The sequence below is a fragment of the Bos mutus genome, chromosome 29, assembly GCF_027580195.1.
Source record: "Bos mutus isolate GX-2022 chromosome 29, NWIPB_WYAK_1.1, whole genome shotgun sequence".
Taxonomy (NCBI): domain Eukaryota; kingdom Metazoa; phylum Chordata; class Mammalia; order Artiodactyla; family Bovidae; genus Bos; species Bos mutus.
Window position 1 is genome coordinate 23,266,720 of NC_091645.1, and position 19,942 is coordinate 23,286,661.

At 39.9% G+C, this 19,942-nt stretch overlaps 1 protein-coding gene across 2 annotated transcripts in view; it reads right to left on the reverse strand.

Annotated features, from left to right (window-relative positions):
- Positions 1 to 19,942, reverse strand: part of NELL1 (neural EGFL like 1) — a 1,049,219-nt gene that overhangs the window by 734,846 nt on the left and 294,431 nt on the right. For both annotated transcript variants that reach the window (XM_070364999.1, XM_070364998.1), the window contains exon 12: positions 14,022 to 14,150. In XM_070364999.1, coding sequence (XP_070221100.1) covers positions 14,022 to 14,150 — 129 coding nt within the window. The remainder of the gene's footprint in view (positions 1 to 14,021; positions 14,151 to 19,942) is intronic.

Below are 19,942 nucleotides of genomic sequence, written 5' to 3' on the forward strand. Positions count from 1 at the left end.
AAAAGGAGGGGAAGGCTCTTGGAAAGATGTATAAGCAACAACTGGAACACATGTCAAGGTCACTTTTTTTACTTTAAAATTGGCAAAGAAATTAACAAAATCTCTCTCTGAGATGCCAGACATTTTAGTGCACAGAAGCCATAGAGCATTCGCATGTATTCATGGGCACTCATGCCTCCATGTATTCATCAGTTCATTCAGATATATTCCCTGCACATTTACTATGTTCCAGCCCTAGGCAGGGTCATAGGGATACAAAGATGAATCAGACACAGCCCTGAACCTGGAATAGCTCTTTACCTAGAAAATATGTTAAAAAGTAATTACGATCCTATGTGATGAGCACTCTAATAAAAGTCTGAACAAAATACTGTCAGATCCCAGAAGAGGAAGCTGTGGAGTCAGCCACCAGCGTTTGCTGTGGTATGGATGAAGTAACCAGAGAATTGATTCTAGTTTCACTTCTCAGATAATATCCAATCTACCCCTCACATCCAATCCATCAACCAATCTTGCCAGTTTCGCCTCCTGCCCTTTTGTCCACCTCAACATCTTGCCTAGATGACTCCAAAAGACTGACAATTGGAGTCCCTGCCTGGCTGTTATAGTCCGTCCTCTACTGTAGCCAGAATGATTTTTCAAAATATAAGTCTGATCTTATCCCATCAGCTTTAAACACTTCAACAACTCCCCATGGCCTTTAGTGCAAAATTTGAACTTCATAGGCCTGCGAGGCCTCCTAAGTCCACTTCCCTCCGTACTCACCACTCTCCAGCTCCCACCTTGGGTTCCAAACAAACTGTGCCTTTGCCCCCTTGTATCTCCAAATCTTTAGAGGTGTTGCTCCTAACTCTTGCATTTCTGGGGTGTGTGTGTGGGGGGGTGATTTTTACTCACTTTTTATTGCAGTATAATTGCTTTATGATGTTGTGTTACTTTCTGCTGTACAAAGAAGTGAATCACCTACGTGTATACACATATCCCTTCCTTCTTACAGCTCCCTCCCACAGTGGAATATTACTCAGCCATAAAAATGAAATGAAATTGGGTCATCTGTAGAGATGTGAATGGACCTGGAATCTGTAGTACAGAATGAAGTCAGAAAGAGGAAAACAAATATCATCTATTAATGCACACATGTGGAAACTAGAAAAATGGTACTTATGGCTGCCGTCTATGGGGTCACACAGAGTCGGACACGACTGAAGTGACTTAGCAGCAGCAACAGGAACGTATTTGCAGGGGAGAGAGAGGGACATGGACATAGAGAGTGGACATGTGGACACAGTGGTAGAAGAGGAGGGGGGGATGAATTTGGAGATTAGGATTGACATATACACAACTGACTCTTGCATTGATCTCTTTTTACCCTCTCTCTAGTGTCACTAACTGTATCTCATCCTAACGTCTCTGCTTGCATGGCCCATAGCATCCCACACTTACCCATCAAACATTCCTCATCCCTCCCAATTAATCCCAACCTTTCAAAATCCTTCTTTACACGATCCTTCTTTTTAATTCCAGGAATTAGCCCTCCTCTTCCTTACTACTTACTGACACATATCCTGAACCATAGACTGCAAGAATGAATTGTGTCTAATTGAGCATTTATCATACACAAACATAACACGCTAGTAAAATCTGATTTTGTACTAGATCTTACCTTAGACCTTTTTGCTCACTTGAGTTGCTTTAGCAATTCTTAAGAGAGACTAACAAAGTAGAAACTGGCACACTGATTGTACGAAGGGGAAGGGAGAATGATGACGTTCCCAGCTTCGGTTCACAAAATAATGGTAAAGCCAGGATTTCTAACTCACACTGGTGCCTCAAGCAAAAAGTGAAACTGTTAGTTGCTCAGTCATGTCCGACTCTTTGTGACCCCATGGACCATAGTCTGCTAGCCTCCTTTGTCCATGGAATTCTCCAGGTAAGAATAGTGGAGTGGGTTACCATTTCCTTCTCCAGGGGATCTTCCTGACCCAAGGATCAAACCTGGGTCTGCTGAATTGCAAATCTAAGTTGTTTTTTTTTTTTTTTTTTTACTATACCCCTATTCGCCCGTAATTATTTTGAGTGTACAATTCATGTTTTCCCAGACAAGCTTCCCCAAGCAGCAGAATCCCCAGTAGGCATTACACCAGCCATAATACCAAGGGCATAATATAAACACTGATTTGAATTCTTTCCAATCCTGTCTAGAGATTAGGCATATTGGAGGTAGCCAAAAGGTATTTATTTTTTAATAACCAAAAATGTTTAAATCTACTAAATTCTCATTCTCACTAAAAGTTCTAAGACTTAGACTTGTTTCTGGAAAGTGAGCAAGGATTTTTTCCCCCTTCCTCTCTTTTTTCTCTTCCTTCATTTTGCTACATAAAAATGCTAAGGACCGTACATAACATAATATATGCATAACATCTTTCAAGGAGACACTCTGAAGTCTTAATATACTGCACAGTGAGTCAAAGGTGAAAGTCTATCATTGGAAAATAATGTAAGGCCATCCTTGCAGGCTTGGCCCCTGGGTACCATCCAGCCCTTCTGATATATTCACCAAAGAGCAGAGCAGGGAAGATTTCACCTGGGAAAGTGCCAGACACTGGAACACTCAGCTCTCAGGAGGAAGTCATGGTCAAAGAACCAGATGGAACATGTCTGCAAGGATTTGGGGAAGACATCATGCAAGGCCAGACAAGCTTATCTCTTTCAATGATGCTTTATTACCTCGGCACCCACTGTAGCCAAGTCTGAGAATCCACAAAGGTATCAACTATGGAAGCAGTGTTGCCTAACTTAGCTCTCTGCCCCTTAGCATCTCCCCAGCCAACGCTGCTTCCATGTGGCCATGAGACTGACTTTTGCTAACATTACCAATTTGATAATGTCCTCCCCACCTTGGATCCTCCACTAAATTCTCTACACTGCTGTGGCCTACAGTGATCTGTTTTTGACCATGCAACCTCATTCATAATAATTAGAGGGCATTACCTTCTATACGAAAACAGTCATGTAATAAAATATATACATGTTCTATTATACTAATACATGATGCACATTGTGCTTAATCACTCAGTCATGTCTGACTCTTTCTGACCCCATGGACTGTAGCCTGCCAGACTCCTCTGTCCACGGGATTGTGCTGGCAAGAGTACTGGAGTAGGTTGCCATTTTCTCCTCCAGGGGGATCTTACCAACCCAGGGATCAAACCTGCATTGCAGTTGGACTCTTTATCTCTGAACCACCAGGGAAGCCATTCATTATGGCATTCATTCAGGGAAGCCAACATTATGAAACACAAAAATAGAAATTTAAAGGATGAGATAAAAATAAAGTCCTAATTTTTTTTCCACATCCCAGTGGATCCAATTTTTCACCTGCTGTTACACCTGCATCCTACACAAATGTACATTGGCTTACAGGATACAACTCAAACTCTTTAGCATGCTTCCGATACTTTTCACCATCCAACCACCAGCCGTATTTCCATTTTCATACAGATTTATACAGAGGAGATTTACTATGGATATTGGCTCAATGCCTCAGCTAGGGAATGCAACATACATAATATGTTATGTTATGGAGGCTTAGAAGTCCTACAATCTGCCATTTATAAGCCAGAGGTCCAGGAAAGCAGGTGGCATAATTCAGTCCAAGTCCAAAGACATGCATACCGGAAGACTGCTGTTATAATTCCTGGAATCCGAAGGCCTAAAACCAGGAGCTGTATTGTCTCAGGGCGGAAAAATGATGGATGTGCTAGCTCAAGAAAGGAAAGAAGGAATTTATCCTTCTTTTGCTCTTTTGTTGCATCCAGGATCTCAACAAATGAGATGACTCTTGCCCATATTGGTAGGAGAATCAAATGTTACTTTCTTCCAGAAAGACTCCCATAGACACACTCAGAAATAATGTTTTATCAGTTATTCAATGTTCTCTTAGCACAACCAAACTGACGCTTAAAATTAACCATTACAATTAGATATACATTGTGTGTGGGTGGGTGTGTGTGTGTGTGAAAGAGAGAGAGTATTATTGTTGTTATTTAGACACTAAGTCGTGTCCGACTCTTTGTGACCCTATGCACTGTAGCCTGCCAGGCTCCTCTGTCCAAGGGACTTCCCAGGCAAGAATACTGGAGTGTGTTGCCATGCCCTCCTCCAGGGGATCTTCCTGGCCCACACATAGAACCCAGGTCTCTTGAGTCTCTTGCTTTGGCAGGTGGGTTCTTTACCACTAACATCACCTGGGAAGCCTGTGTGTGAGTATATCTCAACCCTAAATACCTAAAGATCAAGTTCCAATTTGGGGGCTTCCCTGATGGCTCAGAGGTTAAAGCATCTGCCTGCAATGTGGGAGACCTGGGTTTGATCCCTGGGTCGGGAAGATCCTCTGGAGAAGGAAATGGCAACCCACTCCAGTATTCTTGCCTGGAGAATCCCATGGACGGAGGAGCTTGGTAGGCTGCAGTCCATGGGGTCGCAAAGAGTCCAACACGACTGAGCAACTTCACTTTCACTAAAGCAACCCACTCCAGTATTCTTGCCTGGAGAATCCCATGGACGGAAGAGCTTGGTAGGCTGCAGTCCATGGGGTCGCAAAGAGTCGGACATGACTGAGCAACTTCACTTTCACTAAAGTACTGCCAAAGATGAAAATATTTTTTGTTACTATAATGACAAATAATTATATAATTATAACATCATCAGTAAGTTACAGTACAAAGCTAAATTCCTCTTGCTTGTGTGCTCAGTCGGGTCCAACTCTCTGCGACCCTATGGACTGCAGCCCACTAGGCTCCTCTATCCATGGAATTCTTCACACAAGAACACTGGAGTTGGTTGCCATTTCCTCCCCCAGGGGATCTTCTTGATCCAAGCAAGGATCAAACCCATGCCTCTTGCTTCTCCTGCATTGGCATTTGAATTCTTTAGTATTGTGCTATTATTATTGTTTTCGTGATTCTAGTAGCCTTTGATATAGCAAGTATGTCATAAAACATGTAGAAAGGTGCTTATTGTATGCTGAAGCCCCATAGCTGCCCATGGTTTACCAATCATCTCTCTCCTTAAAAATCTCTGAGCTCACTGGAAAGGCCCATCTTGAAAATCTTGCCCTGACATTACTCTAGTGTTTACAAAATATTGTCACATTCCACACCTTATTTAACCTGCCAGTACTATTTAAGATATGTTTAAAAGTCTTATTTGGACCATGAGAGAGTCAGACACAAAAGAACTGGGTGATTCTCCAAGATTACCCAGGTGGCAAGTGGTAGAACCGGGATCATTCAAGATCGCCTTATTCTAGTTCATATTCTTTCACTCTATCACAGCCCTGAGAGTACTCAAGACAAAAATAAAATGGGGTCAGGGAAATGCTAAATAGCAGGGATATTTGAAGGTAGCTAACTACCAAGGTAAACTCCCAGGCACAGACAACCCACTTAGTTCTGCCAAGAGCTCTCTCTAACACACACAGGAGATTTTTTTTTTTTTAATATACTACATGAAATTTAACAGTTTGGGAATTTTCTTAATCAACATGCATCCTCTTTTAAGAATGCATTTACCTCTGGGAACATTATACAGATATCAATCATTTACAAATGTGTGTAAGCTTGTTCCATGAATGGCTTTCCTCCTAGAGTAAACCTCAGAACTGCAGCACGTGAGAAGCTGTGAATTTTGTTCAGAAGAAAGAGGAGGTGGGTGACATTGGGACATGACATACACGGGGGATGGAGCAACTGCAGGTGAGGTGATACAGAGGAAGCCAGGGAAGTCTGGAGATAATGCAAAAAGAAAGCAGAAGCGAGATGGTTAAATCCTATCTAGTTTCCAAGTGAACAAGTTTTCATACAATCAAAAAGCCAGAGGCCCATTCAGGGAGATTTAAGAAATAAACAAAAAGAGGCATAAAGTTAATAGGGGAGTTTTTTTGTTTGTTTGCTTTTACCACTTAGTAACTGTGGCAGAACTGGGAAACTATTGACCGAAACAGATTCTTCTTCCCAGGAACACAGCTGGACAACGTTTACCAGCCTCTCCTGCAGTTAGGTAAGGCCGGTGAGTAAGTCTGAGACAAGTACAATGAAACCCGCACTGGCCATAAAAATCTCCCAGTCATCACCTTCCATTTCCTCTCCGCGATCATGGCAACCTTGGAAGCCACACTGCATGTAGCTGAGCCAAAGAGGGAAGGAGCCTGGGTTCTTGAATCAGTTTTAAGAAAAACCACCTGCCAACAAGGAGCATCCATTTCAAAGCCTGTATGAATGGAAACGTTTTGTTGAATCCCAGAAGATGTTTCTTTCTATAAGCAGTTGGCAAAAACAAATTTTTTTAATTTTTTTAAATGACATGGGTTCAATCACTGGGTCAGAAAGATCCCCTGGAGGAGGGCATGGCAACCCACTCCAGTGTTCTTGCCTGGAGAATCCCATGGACAGAGGAGCCTGGTGTACTATAGTCCATAAGCTCACTAATAACAGTTGAACATGATGGAAGCAACTTAGCACGCAGGCCCAATTTCTCTTGCCATGTAGAGAAGAAAGTCAATCTGTAACAAATAATGGCAGTGCAGTTACCATGGAATGAAGGGAGCAGACAGCACTGGAGCATTATATGAATGGGGTATTTGCAAAAAAAGAGCAGACTCAGGCCCCAGAATCAGATTCTGTACTCTAAACAGTAGCCCTTGACTGACACTAACAAGACAAATCTGACAAGAAACAGCATCAAACACAGAAAAGCGTGAACCAGTAGGAGACTTTCATTCATTCATTCCGCAAACAGCTTGGTGTATCTATCACACCCGGAGCACTATCCTAGTGCTGGAGACACAGTGAATAAGATAAAATCCTGCCTTTCTACAACTTTTGTTCTAAAGGGAAAAGTCAGTTCATAAACCTTTAAACCGGGAAACACAAGAAAGCAAAATAATTATAGATAATAAGGGTATAAGGAAAATAAATAAAATGAAAATGGTATAGAGTAGCTGAGGGTAGTAAACAGAGCTAATTCAGGGAGGGTGTTAGGAAAGACCTTTCTAAAGAGTGACATTTGAGCTACAACTTAAATGATCCATCAAAAGTGGATTTGCAAAGATCTAGGTGAAGGACATCCCAGGGTGAAGAAAGAACTATTGCAGAAGCCTACTGGAGAATATGAGTCAAAGCGTGGCAGGTGAAGAGAGAACACAGGACGGAGTGCTAAGAGACCAACACAGAGAGGCGGGCAGTATCCAGTTCACACGGGGCCTTACGCAGGACCAAGCCTGGACGTTATTCTAAGATGCAGTATCAGATGATTTTAAAGAGCAGATTGGCATCATATGACTTGTATATTTAAGAGCTCACTCTGACTGATGCCTGAAGAATGGATTACGGGTGGGGCAAGAGTAGACACCATTGCAATCACCAATGAGAAAAAGGAGGCTCGGACTAGAGTCAGAGCAAGACATGGGTGAATATGTGATTTATTTTGTAAGTAAAACTACCAAGACTTCCCAATGCAGTTGATGTTGTGAGTGACGGCAACATAGAACTGACAATGACTTCTCCATCTAGTGACCACAGCAACAGGGTGGATGGAAGTGCCATTAACTGAGATTGGGAGAAAAGTACATGGTTCTCTGTTCTCAGGACCCTGGAACTCAGGAGAGTTCTGTAGTACAATAGCTCAGCTACTTGATAAGTTACCATGGCTTCTATGTGCTAGCTTAGTAACTTAACACTTAGAACATTTTTATCATGAAAAAAATAACTAAAAATTCCAACTATCTTACAAATGATCTTTTAAAACATGTTATATTGAAAACAAAAAATAAAAACAAGTTCTACTTTAACCTCCAGTCCTGACCATTGCCCTAGTTGGTTTGACTAGGTCACCTTCCTCAGTAACAAGCTTAAAAATTAAACTCTTGGTTCAACACAAGTGCAATAACCATGGCTTAGATTTGGGTTTTTTGTTCTTTTAAATAAAAAAAACAAAAGTTATGGGGATGGGAGGGGTGGGTGTTGTTAAGAAGAGGCAAGAGTTTAAGTAGGTGGGAGAGCAGGAGTAGATGCTTTTGTAAAGTGGCCTTGGCAATAAAGAAGCAGAGGCAAAAAAAAGCCAGGCCCAGGAAGAAAGCACAACTCTGTCTGCTGCTGGGATGAAAGTGCCACATGGGTCATCACAAGCAGTGCAGTGGATAGGGATCTCTGTGTCTTGGGAAGGCTAGCAGGACGGGGTGGGGTGGGGGGCTGTTGACATATCTGGATACCAGAGGATCTCTCCATTAGTCATACAGGCTAAATAGGAAGGGAAAAGGGGATCCCTGAGGTATTCTTATCTCAAGCATGCTGAACCCCTGGAAATAAATGCAAGCAGGAGCTTAGAGTTAATATTTTACAAACATGAATAATCCATAAGAAGCTTTTGATCCCTGTGCAGTCCACATCAAGACTTTAGGAGACGGAAGCCCAGATCTGAGCGTAAACTGGGCTTCATGGATCACAAGGTTCATGCATTTTAGAAAATTTCAAAATAAGAGTTACCTGATTAATCCTTGGAGAATTAGCAGTATACCTTAAGGATGCTCACCATTTCCACACATTCTCTTCATCAGGGACTCACAGGGGCTTATTTCTATGGCAGTGTACTCACACTAGCCTCTGCATCCAAAAAAATTCTACCCTCAAGTTCTGCATTTTCTTTCTGCTTGAACTCTGACCTTCCTGCCACTTTCCCAGCCTCTTAACACTACGGGGTCAGATCCTTTGTCATCACCTTCAGTCATGCAAAAGACATTATAAATCACCTTGCTAAGCTAAGGAGACATTATAAATCAATTTGCTAAGCAGTTGCTATAGTTTTGTGGGGTTTTTTTACATGAAATTATTAAATTGAAACCAATAAAATCATTTTGTTCCATGACATATTACCCTTCAACTCAGCTCCACTCATGTTTTTACAAGGAAGGAAGGACTTCATCATTATTACTATGCTGGGTACCTCACTGCTAACAATATGCTCCTGGCAGGACTGATATAACTTGGTCCCTTCGTCTAATAACACTCTCCCCTGCTACCTTCCAATACTCCAAAAAGAGGTAGACATGAGAAGCCCACATTCTCAAAGTATTGGCCTCTACAAGCACACACTCTTCCAAGAAAGATCCTCATAAACATTGATATAGGTTGATGACAATAATTGTTGTAATTCACTAAATCACCAGTAAAAACCAGACAATTTACTGAGTTTTTGACCTGCACTGTCTCATTATCATCTTAATTGGGAAACCCAACTTCCCACATTGGAATTGGCTATAAAAAAGCAGTAATCTGCTACTTGCGCTCTGTAAATATCTATTACCTGGTAGTAGAGCCAGGGAAGACTATTAATGATATATACAGTTTGTACCTTTTCTAGTAGCTCTCAATGCTTACTCTGTAGAAAACTACTTTTAGTCATGAGCACTGAGTTGGAGGTATCCTTCTGAAACCACAAGATTTGGGTCAACTAACTCAGGCAGGTATACCAGTAGGCTTAGGCTAAGTTACACAAAGATAACAGATAATTGTGTCCTCCAAAATATCAGTGATTTACAGTTATTTCTCACTAAGGCCACATGTCAATCACCTATCCATTGTCACTAGCTCCATATCATCTTCATGCTGGGACCACAGCTAAAGGAGGGGCCGCTCTAGAACATTGCCAGTTGATGAGAAAGAGGTGGAACCCTGTAACAGCTCTTCAAGCTTTTACTCTGAAATGGTACAGATCTCACATACATTTGGATTTCATTAGATCAAGGAGATAGCAAAGATTTTGAACAAGACCACATTGGAACAGGGTGGGGGATGGGGAGGTAGAGTGCAGCATAAGTCAAGGCATATGAGTTGTGAGTTGAATATTAACTTTACTTCATTTCTCTGAGTCTTTGTGTCCATGCGTACAAAATGGAGTTCATCTGGTGAACACTACCATTTTCCTCAAAGATTTACTGGAAGTTTCAAAGAGTATAATATGCATAAAAGGAGTTCAAAAAGTTCAGAGCACTCTGTAAGTAGGAAGTATTATTTAATACTAATTGGGACAGGGGAGCCTGGTGGGCTGCCGTCTCTGGGGTCGCACAGAGTCGGACACGACTGAAGCGACTTAGCAGCAGCAGCAGCAGTACTTTCTATGCCTGGCAGATTTCATGATGTATATGTACCACTCGCTCTTTATTCTTCAACCTAAACTTTTACTACTTTTTTACTAGGAAAGGTGTGAAACTCTATGTAGTCTTCAAATTCAAGAAGATCAGGAATAGACCCCAACTACTGTACTTTCCTCAAGATAATACCTCTAACTGAAGCTAATGTATCAGAAACTATTTAAGACCAACCCATTGTCATCACAAAGATTAAAAAAAAAAAGTCACAGTAGACCAGATTTCATAAAACACAAAAAACCGACTACAGCAATTTTCAAAATGGGGAATGTTCCTGTTGGAGCCAGACAAGGCAAAATGAAACAACCTCCTGTGAATTGTATCATAGCTGACAAAAATTCTTATTACCTTCTATTGATTGGCCAGGAGATCTGATATCTCCTCAATGGCAGTCTCTAAGGCAATCTCTGCAGAACAGGAAGATCCCTTAATACACTATCTCTCTTCTACTACCCAAGGAAGTTAAGAAAATTGAAAGTCTTTTGTGATTCTTTTTCCACTGAAAGCCTGAATAGGCTCTTCAAGACAGTCTGGACAATGAGTGCAATATTTCGTTTTAATTTGCAAGCCAGTCTTGTTCATCATGGTTTGTACAATATGGGTCATCTTCACTCCATTTACTCTGAGTAAAAAGTAACTTGCCTGAAGCAGTTCATACATATCTACTCCTCTCTCTCTAGGCTACAGTGAAACAATGAACTCAGCCTCTGAGAGTCCCTGGTACCCAGGTGGCTGTGTGGTGAGCATCCCAGAGGATAATTCTGAAGACAGAAGCTGAGTAAATGGCCATACTGCATTTTACCATACCAGAGTGTGGTATCCATGGCTTTCTATCCACCCAAAGCCACACATATCCTCTTCCTACAGCTACAACCATATTTAATTCAGGCAAAGAGCAAAGATCACTTAGTCTCAGGGAAAGTATACTCTTATTCCAAATCCAGGGGTGGAACACAATCAGCACAAGCCATTGTGCATTGAAAAAACCATCTCATTGGTCTAGGGGTGGATAGCAGGTAACCCAGGTCTAAAAAATGAGACAGCAGAAGTCTTCTGCATGGGGAGAGCCAAAGGAGGCTACGAAGGACTTTCTAAGAGAACTTTCCTTAAACATAAAAAGACAGAACCTTACACAGAGAAGGTTTTTAAGCCCTGACCGTCTCTTCCTTGGGATGCTGGTAGAAGGACATCCCGCCTAGGGCTATAGCAGGCATCAAGCAGTCACAGGAAAATAAGCCCGAAGCCCAGGAATGCTGAAGATGGCAGAATGGAAAGAGAGAAGGGTGTTTGCTCTAAATATTGATATTCACTCTAGTTGGTTCTCTGTGCCTCCCATTCAATGTCCAGGATCCGACTCCTGTTCCCCTCCCCCCACCCCCCAATTTCCATTCCAGACAGTATATAGGCTCTAATGCTTAGTCATTTTTTCCTTAGGTGTTATCCTGGAACTTGTGGAATGTTCCCATGATTACAGAGAACTGACTGAAGACTGAGAATATCACCATGTCCCAAGGTAGTCCCATAGTATACACTGGCCCAATGTCCTGCACACACAATGAGCTGAGAAACATGTTCAAGAAGACAGGAACTTAGACCTAAAATTGCTCAACAGAATCAACAACATAAGGCCTCACACACAAAGTGAGTGAGTAATAGTCGCTCAGTTGTGTCCAACTCTTTGTGACCCCGTGGACTGGAGCCCACCAGACTCTTCTGTCTATGGAATTCTCCAAGCAAGAGTACTGGAATGGGTTGCCATTTCCTTCTCCATCACACACAATGGGTAGGCATAACATGGCACCTCATAAAACTGATTCTATGTAACAAAAATGAGAAAAATCAAAGAGTCCCAAACAGTATTTATGCCAGCTATTTCCTCCCAGATTCTGCCAGGTCTCAACAGCTAAGAGGAGTCAGGAATGGTGGGTGCGCTGCTTCCAAAAGACAACCGAAATGTCTGCCAATGATAGAATCAGGATTCAAACTATTTTGAGGTTCCTTCTATCATGTTTATAATTGTTGAGTCTATCCCACATATGGCAGAAGGTAAAAACTAAATTTTTCAGACCATTACCTGGCTTGTGGGATTTTTTCCATGATGAATGGAGAGAATACTGTTCATATTTTTTTTTAAGCTACATTCATTTTTCTGACAAAAACACAGAATAGTGTAAGGCACAATACAAAACAGCACAAGGTACGATATAAAAATAAATGTTAACATGAAACATTGAAACTAATAATCTCCTTTTTCTCAAAATTGATAAGTCTTGATAACATGATATTAAGGCCAAATTAAAAGTTGCATAGCTAGAGGGGCAACTTCATTCTCCCAAGTGACATGTCTCCCAAATCAAGTTCAATAAGCAAAAGAAAAAGAACTGTAGAAAAAAGTGGGGGAGGAACTACTAGACTTATAGTGTATTGCCAATGAGAACCAAAACAGTAATGAAGAAAATCTTCCATAAGAAATGGAAAACAGAGGATACCTAACAGGTTCTGAACACTAACAGTAATTAGACACATTTCCTTAACTACTGACAAGGTCTTTAGTAAGCCAAATGTTAAGCTAGAAGTCAACAACATAAAACAGCAGAATGGAAAGAAATTTACCATTACTGTCATCAATTGTCTTCACCTTGACAATACCTGATCTACTTGAGAACCAAAGAAGTAGAGGATAGTGACCAAGACATTGCAGCATTTATTCCAGATGTGATATCCACATTCCTGATTAACAGATCCCTAAGAAAATCCCATGGACCGAGGAGCCTGGTAGGCTGCAGTCCATGGAGTCCCTAAGAGTTGGACACGACTGAGCGACTTCACTTTCACTTTTATGCATTAGAGAAGGAAATGGCAACCCGCTCCGGTGTTCTTGCCTGGAGAACCCCAGGGACGGGGGAACCTCATGGGCTGCCGTCTATGGGGTCGCACAGAGTCAGACACGACTGAAGTGACTTAGCAGCAGCAAGGTTCAATATATTGTTAGTAAAGATAACAGGAGTACTTGGGTCCAACCAGAACAGAGAAACAGCGTAGCATCAATTTGCCCATAACAATTTCTCTAAACCAACAGGAGGGATCCAGTGAGCACTGGAGAAATGGAAGATCTTAGATTTTAGGGCATGTAAGTCCAGGTCAGAAATAATCCCTGACCCTCTGGTATGTTAAAGGAGCAGGAGTACGCAATACTTGCCACCAGAGTACTGAGCATGGAAAGAGGGGTTCACATAAGACAGAGGAGCTGCTCAGCTTTATAAAGGAGAAAAGGGGGTCACGGATGCTTGAGGCCACCAACCTACTATATGATACCAATCCATGTGCCAAAGTTATGAGTCCATCCATCACTGGGGCTTTTACAAGAGTTTGGGAACTATTAATAGCAACACATGACCTTGGCAGAGGAAGATGATGGCAATTGGGTAGAAGTTAGTATCAAAGCATTCCATTCAAAAGAGAATCCACTGCATAACATTTAACTGAAATTGAAGATGATGATCTTCCCAAATAAGACAACATAAAATGAGGTATTTAGAGTTCTGCTGGTGATGATTAAATACAGTGACAGTAGAACATGGGATCTGATATGGCTCTACTGCTTTTGTTGTTTTGCTGTTTCATAACTTCCTTCGAAAGTCTTGCTATAACGTGCTACTAGCAGCCCAGATAAGTCAGGAGAGGAGAGTATGCCAGGCAGTTGACAGTTTCTTCTAGGATCCCACAGAACCAGAACCAAGGGAAAGCTTTCAATCTTCAACCATATCTACCAGGAATACATTTCTCACAAGTTGATTTTATTAAATAGCTCACTTACCTTCACAGTAGGCAGAGTATCCCTGGACAGAAATGTAACCATTCTTGCACTCACAAGTAGCTTTGGTATTCCAGTTTTTGCACTCTGAGTTTTCACCACATTTAGGTCCTTCAGCACAAAAGTTATGACCTAGAAGAAACAAATAAAATTTTACATCAGGAAAGAGGAGAATAAAAGACTTCCAAATAATAAAGCATGAGACACAGTTATTATATGTCAGCATACATGAGAATACACCTTGGCAATATGCAAAGGTAAATTTGCATATCCATAAAGAGGAATAAAAAACTGTGGACCATCCCATACCTGAGAATTTTCTCTCCTAATTCACAAACTTGCTGAAGTTATTCCTTTTTGAAAGCTTTTACCCATGTTGATTCTGAATTTTCTTTCCACTACTTTCTTATGTGACTAGTCTTTTAAATGGTTTTATTACAAAATTTATGATACATAGGAAATATATAAAATGAATATATATGAATATATCAAATAAAATTCGGAGAAGGCAATGGCACCCCACTCCAGTACTCTTGCCTGGAAAATCCCATGGGCAGAGGAGCCTGGTAGGCTGCAGTCCATGGGGTCGCTAGGAGTCGGACACATCTGAGCGACTTCACTTTCCCTTTTCACTTTCATACACTGGAGAAGGAAATGGCAACCCGCTCCAGTGTTCTTTTCCTGGAGAATCCCAGGGATGGGGGAGCCTGGTGGGCTACCGTCTATGGGGTCACACAGAGTCGGACATGACTGAAGTGACTTAGCATAGCATAGCATCAAATAAAATTAATACAAAAAGCATTATCAATACCTATTTATTAAACATCCCCAAAGAATCCCCTTCTCAGCCATCAGAGACAACTACCCTAACAATTCCATTAATCACTCCCTTATATATTTCTGTATGCTTTACCATACGTAGGTATGTATTTCTAAATAATAGATTATTTCGTTTTGGCCATTTTGGACTTCACCTGTGAAATCATACTGTACCATATCCTCTATGGCATATGTTTTTTTTTCCTGTTCATTCATATTAATGCCTGTGGCTATCATTCATCAGTGGTATATAATATTTCATAGTATAAATAGTCCACAATTTATCCATTATACTTAGTATTGACTGAGTTATTTGCAGGTTTTGAATTACTAGCACAGCTGCAAGAAACATTCTTGAACATGTTTCCTGAGGCATACTTTTTTAACCACATGTTTTACATTTCTTTGCCCAAGAGTCTTTTCTTGAATCTAAGACATTCCCTCAGGAATAGTTATTTTTCCTCTAACTATAGTCTTCATAAATTCCTTTTAGTGAAGATAAATCTGACAGTAACTATGCTCAATTTTAATTTATCTAAATATGTCCTTTGACCACCCTCCTACTTGAAAAGCAGCTTTACTAGGTACAAAGCTATTTTGTCTCAACATTTTGAAGACATCCCATCATTTATGGCTTCTGTTATAACTGTTGACAAGTCAATTGTTAGCCTAGTCATTCCTTAGTATGTGACAAACCTTTTCTCTGTGACTTTTAAGATCTATTTTATTTGGTTGGTTAAGTTGATGAGCTTTGTTTTGTTTCATATTCATTAACTTTAAGGTTTTTAGGTGTGAATTTATTTTTATTTGTTCTTCCTGGGATTCCTTGCGACTCTTAAATATAAAGATTTAACCAATCTTTTATCAGTTTGGAAAATACTCAGGTATTTTCTCTTCAAACATTCTCTCTTCACCATTGCCTCTAAATCTCTCTTGCTAGAATTATAATGAGATTGCTATTCTCCTTTCTTTCTTAAGCTCTCCTCCATGTTACTTCTACTTGCCTTAATATTCCCATCTCTTTTTTCTATGCAGAATTCTGTTTAACTTCTAGATGTATCTTTCGGTCTCTTAATTCTCTCAAGTAGTGTCATATTCACTCAGTCATCCACATCATTTTTATTTTACTTGTATTTTTTTAATTTTCCAGAATTCAATGTCTTTTTAAATCTCCTTGGTCAAATTTGTAGTCTCTCATTCTTTCCTCTTTTAATTTCCCCCTTTTAAAAACATATTAGACTATATTTTACACATACAACTCCAGTATCTTCAGTCTTCTGATTTTGGTTTTTTTCACTGAGTATCCCACATGGTTACTCTTTTGTGTTTTGAATGATTCTTTTATGATTCTTTGTGAGCTCATATTTTTTAGGATTTAATCTGCGGGAATTATTTGAGGTTTGGGCTTTAAAACTGTACTTCTTCAGAGAGGATCTGTGTTTGCTTTAGTCAGGTGCCCGAGGGAACTATCAACCCACAATCACTTTCAACTACATTTTGCCTTGGGACATGGATTGAGCCACACAGGTAGAATAAATTTAGATTCTAAGCTTTCAGGAATGCAAACTCTTCTCTGCCATACTCCCTATCTAGAGTCAAGACTGACAGGCAAGTCTCCTCTTACAGACTAGATTTTTCCTAGCCACCCACTGAGGAGTTACCCTTCAAGATTCTTTATTTATGCAAGCCTCAGGCTTTTCCTCCTGTCTACTTAAACAGTAGTCCATTAGAAGCCAGATTCTACCACCAGGGATTAAAAATTGACCTCTGGGCAAATGCCAACTCCAGTGTGCTTATCTCAATGGAATCAACCTTTTTTCTGGTCTCTGATTTTTTTTTTTTTTTTTTTTGGTCCTACCTCTATTACCAATTCTACCAATCTCCCGACCCTCAAAACATTTTATATATTATGCATTTTTAGGTTACACCCACCACAGGAATTGTGAAGTTCAAATATAACAAGGTATATAAAAGGTGCTTTATCATTTTTAACTCATACATTTTAGCAAGTAGTAACTACACTGCTATATCACATACTGTAGTCTCATAGAAAACAAGTGATCTTGGAGAAGAGATCTAATACATAATTCAGGGTCTTTACTAATAAACACAGTAAGTCACTTTGCCTGTCTAGGTACATATACCAAGAAAGGGCAACATCAGTGATTTTCACACTATTCCTGAGTCTTGGGCACAGCTGAGTTGTTGGTCAGAGCTCATGTCCTCCAGCCCTGATTCAAATAAAACAGCTTTGCTTTTATACTGTTGAAACAGTGACGATATGAACAACAGTTTTTGGTTTTTAAAAAATATAAAAAGCACTGAACTATATAAACTCCAAGTTTAACTCCTTTTGGTGATAACATTCTAGACTGTTCTTCCTTTGAGACAGAATTTTAAACCAACATTCTTAGGATAAAAGATAATAACTCCTATTCAATAATAATACTCATGTACCTATGTCTGGCATTACACTAGATGTTTTAAATGGGGATAATAATATACCTTATTAATTTGTGTGGAACAAGTTAAATGGGCTAATTCATACAAAGCACTTAGAGCACATCTTGATACACACTAGGAGGTCACTAAATGTTAGCCTCTGTGATAAGAATGATAATGATTATGATAACAGTACTGCTGACAATGATGGCTAAATTTCAAAACAACTTGATGGTAACACTGTTATCCTCAGCTTCAAGATAAGAAAAGAGAAGCTCAAACTCATTAATATCTATCTAATAAGTGGACATGCCAAGATTCTAAACTATGTCTGGTAAACTCCAAGGCCTATATAATTTGTTTTTTTCTATATCCTCTCACATACAAAAAATAGTTTAAAAAAAAAAAGTGAAAGATGTAGACACTACTTGTGACATTAGAAAGTGGATCCAAGGCTGAGGGGAGCATAATATCATATCCAGCCTCACTATCTGACCTGTTAACTGGTGACTGCCTCAGTCAAAATCAGAGAAAAAACTTAACGTGTTGGAAATGTGAAACCTCTGTCAGCCAAGAACACTTCTACAAGGACTTAAAAGGCTTATAATAACCATTAAAGTACTTGATGTTTCTGTTAGCAAAAGGACAATTTTTAGGTATCATAGCTTTCTTTGCCAGAGGAAGTGCCTGGACTTCCCTCCCCACATCACAATTGATCAATAATTAAGTTGTCACATTTTCTTTTATTACAAAGTTTGACTCAATGTCAATATGAACACCCTTTGTTGCATGACTTTTTTTTTTTTTTCCTCTAGGATATGCAACTTCACTTTCCACAAACATTTGATAGCCTGGAACAAAGCCCCTCAAACACTGTTGACTTTCCAATGCACATCTCTCTAGCAGGCATGTGCCATGTCAATTCACAATGCAGAGAGTTGGGTCAAATGTATTTCAAAGACAATGAAGGGCCCATGAGACAGATTAATGGTATGGACAAATCCACTTTGTCTGGGCCTCACCATTGTGTCAAAAACATGTGTTGTTGTTGTTCTTTTTTTTTTTAATTAATGCAAGCCTTCATTCAAGCAGTATTTATTCAGTACCTGCTTGCCTTTCTACATGAGTGAACAATCATCGACTCAATATTTACAGGTCTGCAGCACTATGCAAGACCCTGGGGGCAATGTCAAGGTGCTTGAGACATTCCATGACCACAAGAGAATTAGAAACTCTAAGGTGAGGTAAGCCAAACCCAGAAGTAGCTAAGTAAGATGTGAGCAGTACAAATTATCATAGTGTGCCAGAGAAGAAGAAATCCCTTCTAGCTGATGCCAAACTTAACCTATGACTCATCACAGGTAGAAACTTGTGCAAGACACAGGATCTGCAAGACACAGATCCAAATGGGAGGAATGGGACTCCAACCCTTGAGGAAGAAGGGTAAGTTTGAAGAACCTCAAATAATCTGGCACAGTTGTAATAAGAATGATTAACATTTATCAAGCACAAAATACATGCAAGGTACTCAGTAAAGTGTTTCAGATGCATTATTCCACTTAATTCTATTAACAATCCTATGAAACTGGGATTATTACCCTATTTCACAGATGTGGCACTAACTCAGAGAAGTTAGGGCATGAGTGAAACTACACAGAGCCACGATCCAGGTGTGACTGATGCCAGGGTTCTTAATCAAAAAGCAACAATTTTATAAGCATCCTACACTCCAAAGGATTAAAAAGATATTTTTTTTTTTGCATGCCTAGATTTAAGCAGATTACATTTTAGATTTCTTTTTCATACACACACACATATACAAACATGTACACAAGGCTGGGCAATTTAAGAAATTCTTTTAAAATACTAACTCTAATCACTCCAACTTCTTTAAGTCAAGATCTATGTCTGACTCATTTCTTTCAACACAAAGCTTCCCACCCAAGGACAGCTGTCTGTGGAGAAGGATGGCTTACAGACGAATGCAAAAATAGACAGGTAGAAATATGGGTGGTTAAATTAATGAGCGAATAAAGATATGGATGAATCTACAGTGGTATTTTAATGCCCCCTCTTGAGCAACTAAAAGGCTAATGGGACTCGTTTGCTAGTCACCATTTTTCTTTAAACATTTTTACTGAAGTACAATTTACATACCCAAAAATTGACCTATTGTAAAGACAAACTGATAATTTCTAGTAAACTCACACAGTTATACAGTAAATCACCACAATCCAGTCTTAAAACACTTTCATCACCCCAGCCGGTGATGAAATTCTTCAAAACCACCCTGCATTCTTCAAAACCACCCCAAGATAACTGGCTGCCAAGTCATAAATCCTCAATCAACTCTCCACATTTCAAAATCTTTCTAAAGGTTTAGTCTTTCCTATCTGCTGTCTGAAAGGCATGGCATTTAACTTATAAACCCTTCCCTTCAGGATATCTGTCTTCAGTTTCCACCTGCAATCTTTTTCTCTAGTCCTCTTACTAACTCTTGGTACAATATTTTCTTCAGAAGCTGGTTATCAAAACAGATTGATGCATGAGATTCTTCAATGTTACCTTCTTTCTTTAATCAGTATCTTTTCCCCCCAGAATTAGAAGTTGTGGCCAGACTGTAGAATACACACACATATGCATACATATATACTCAATATCCA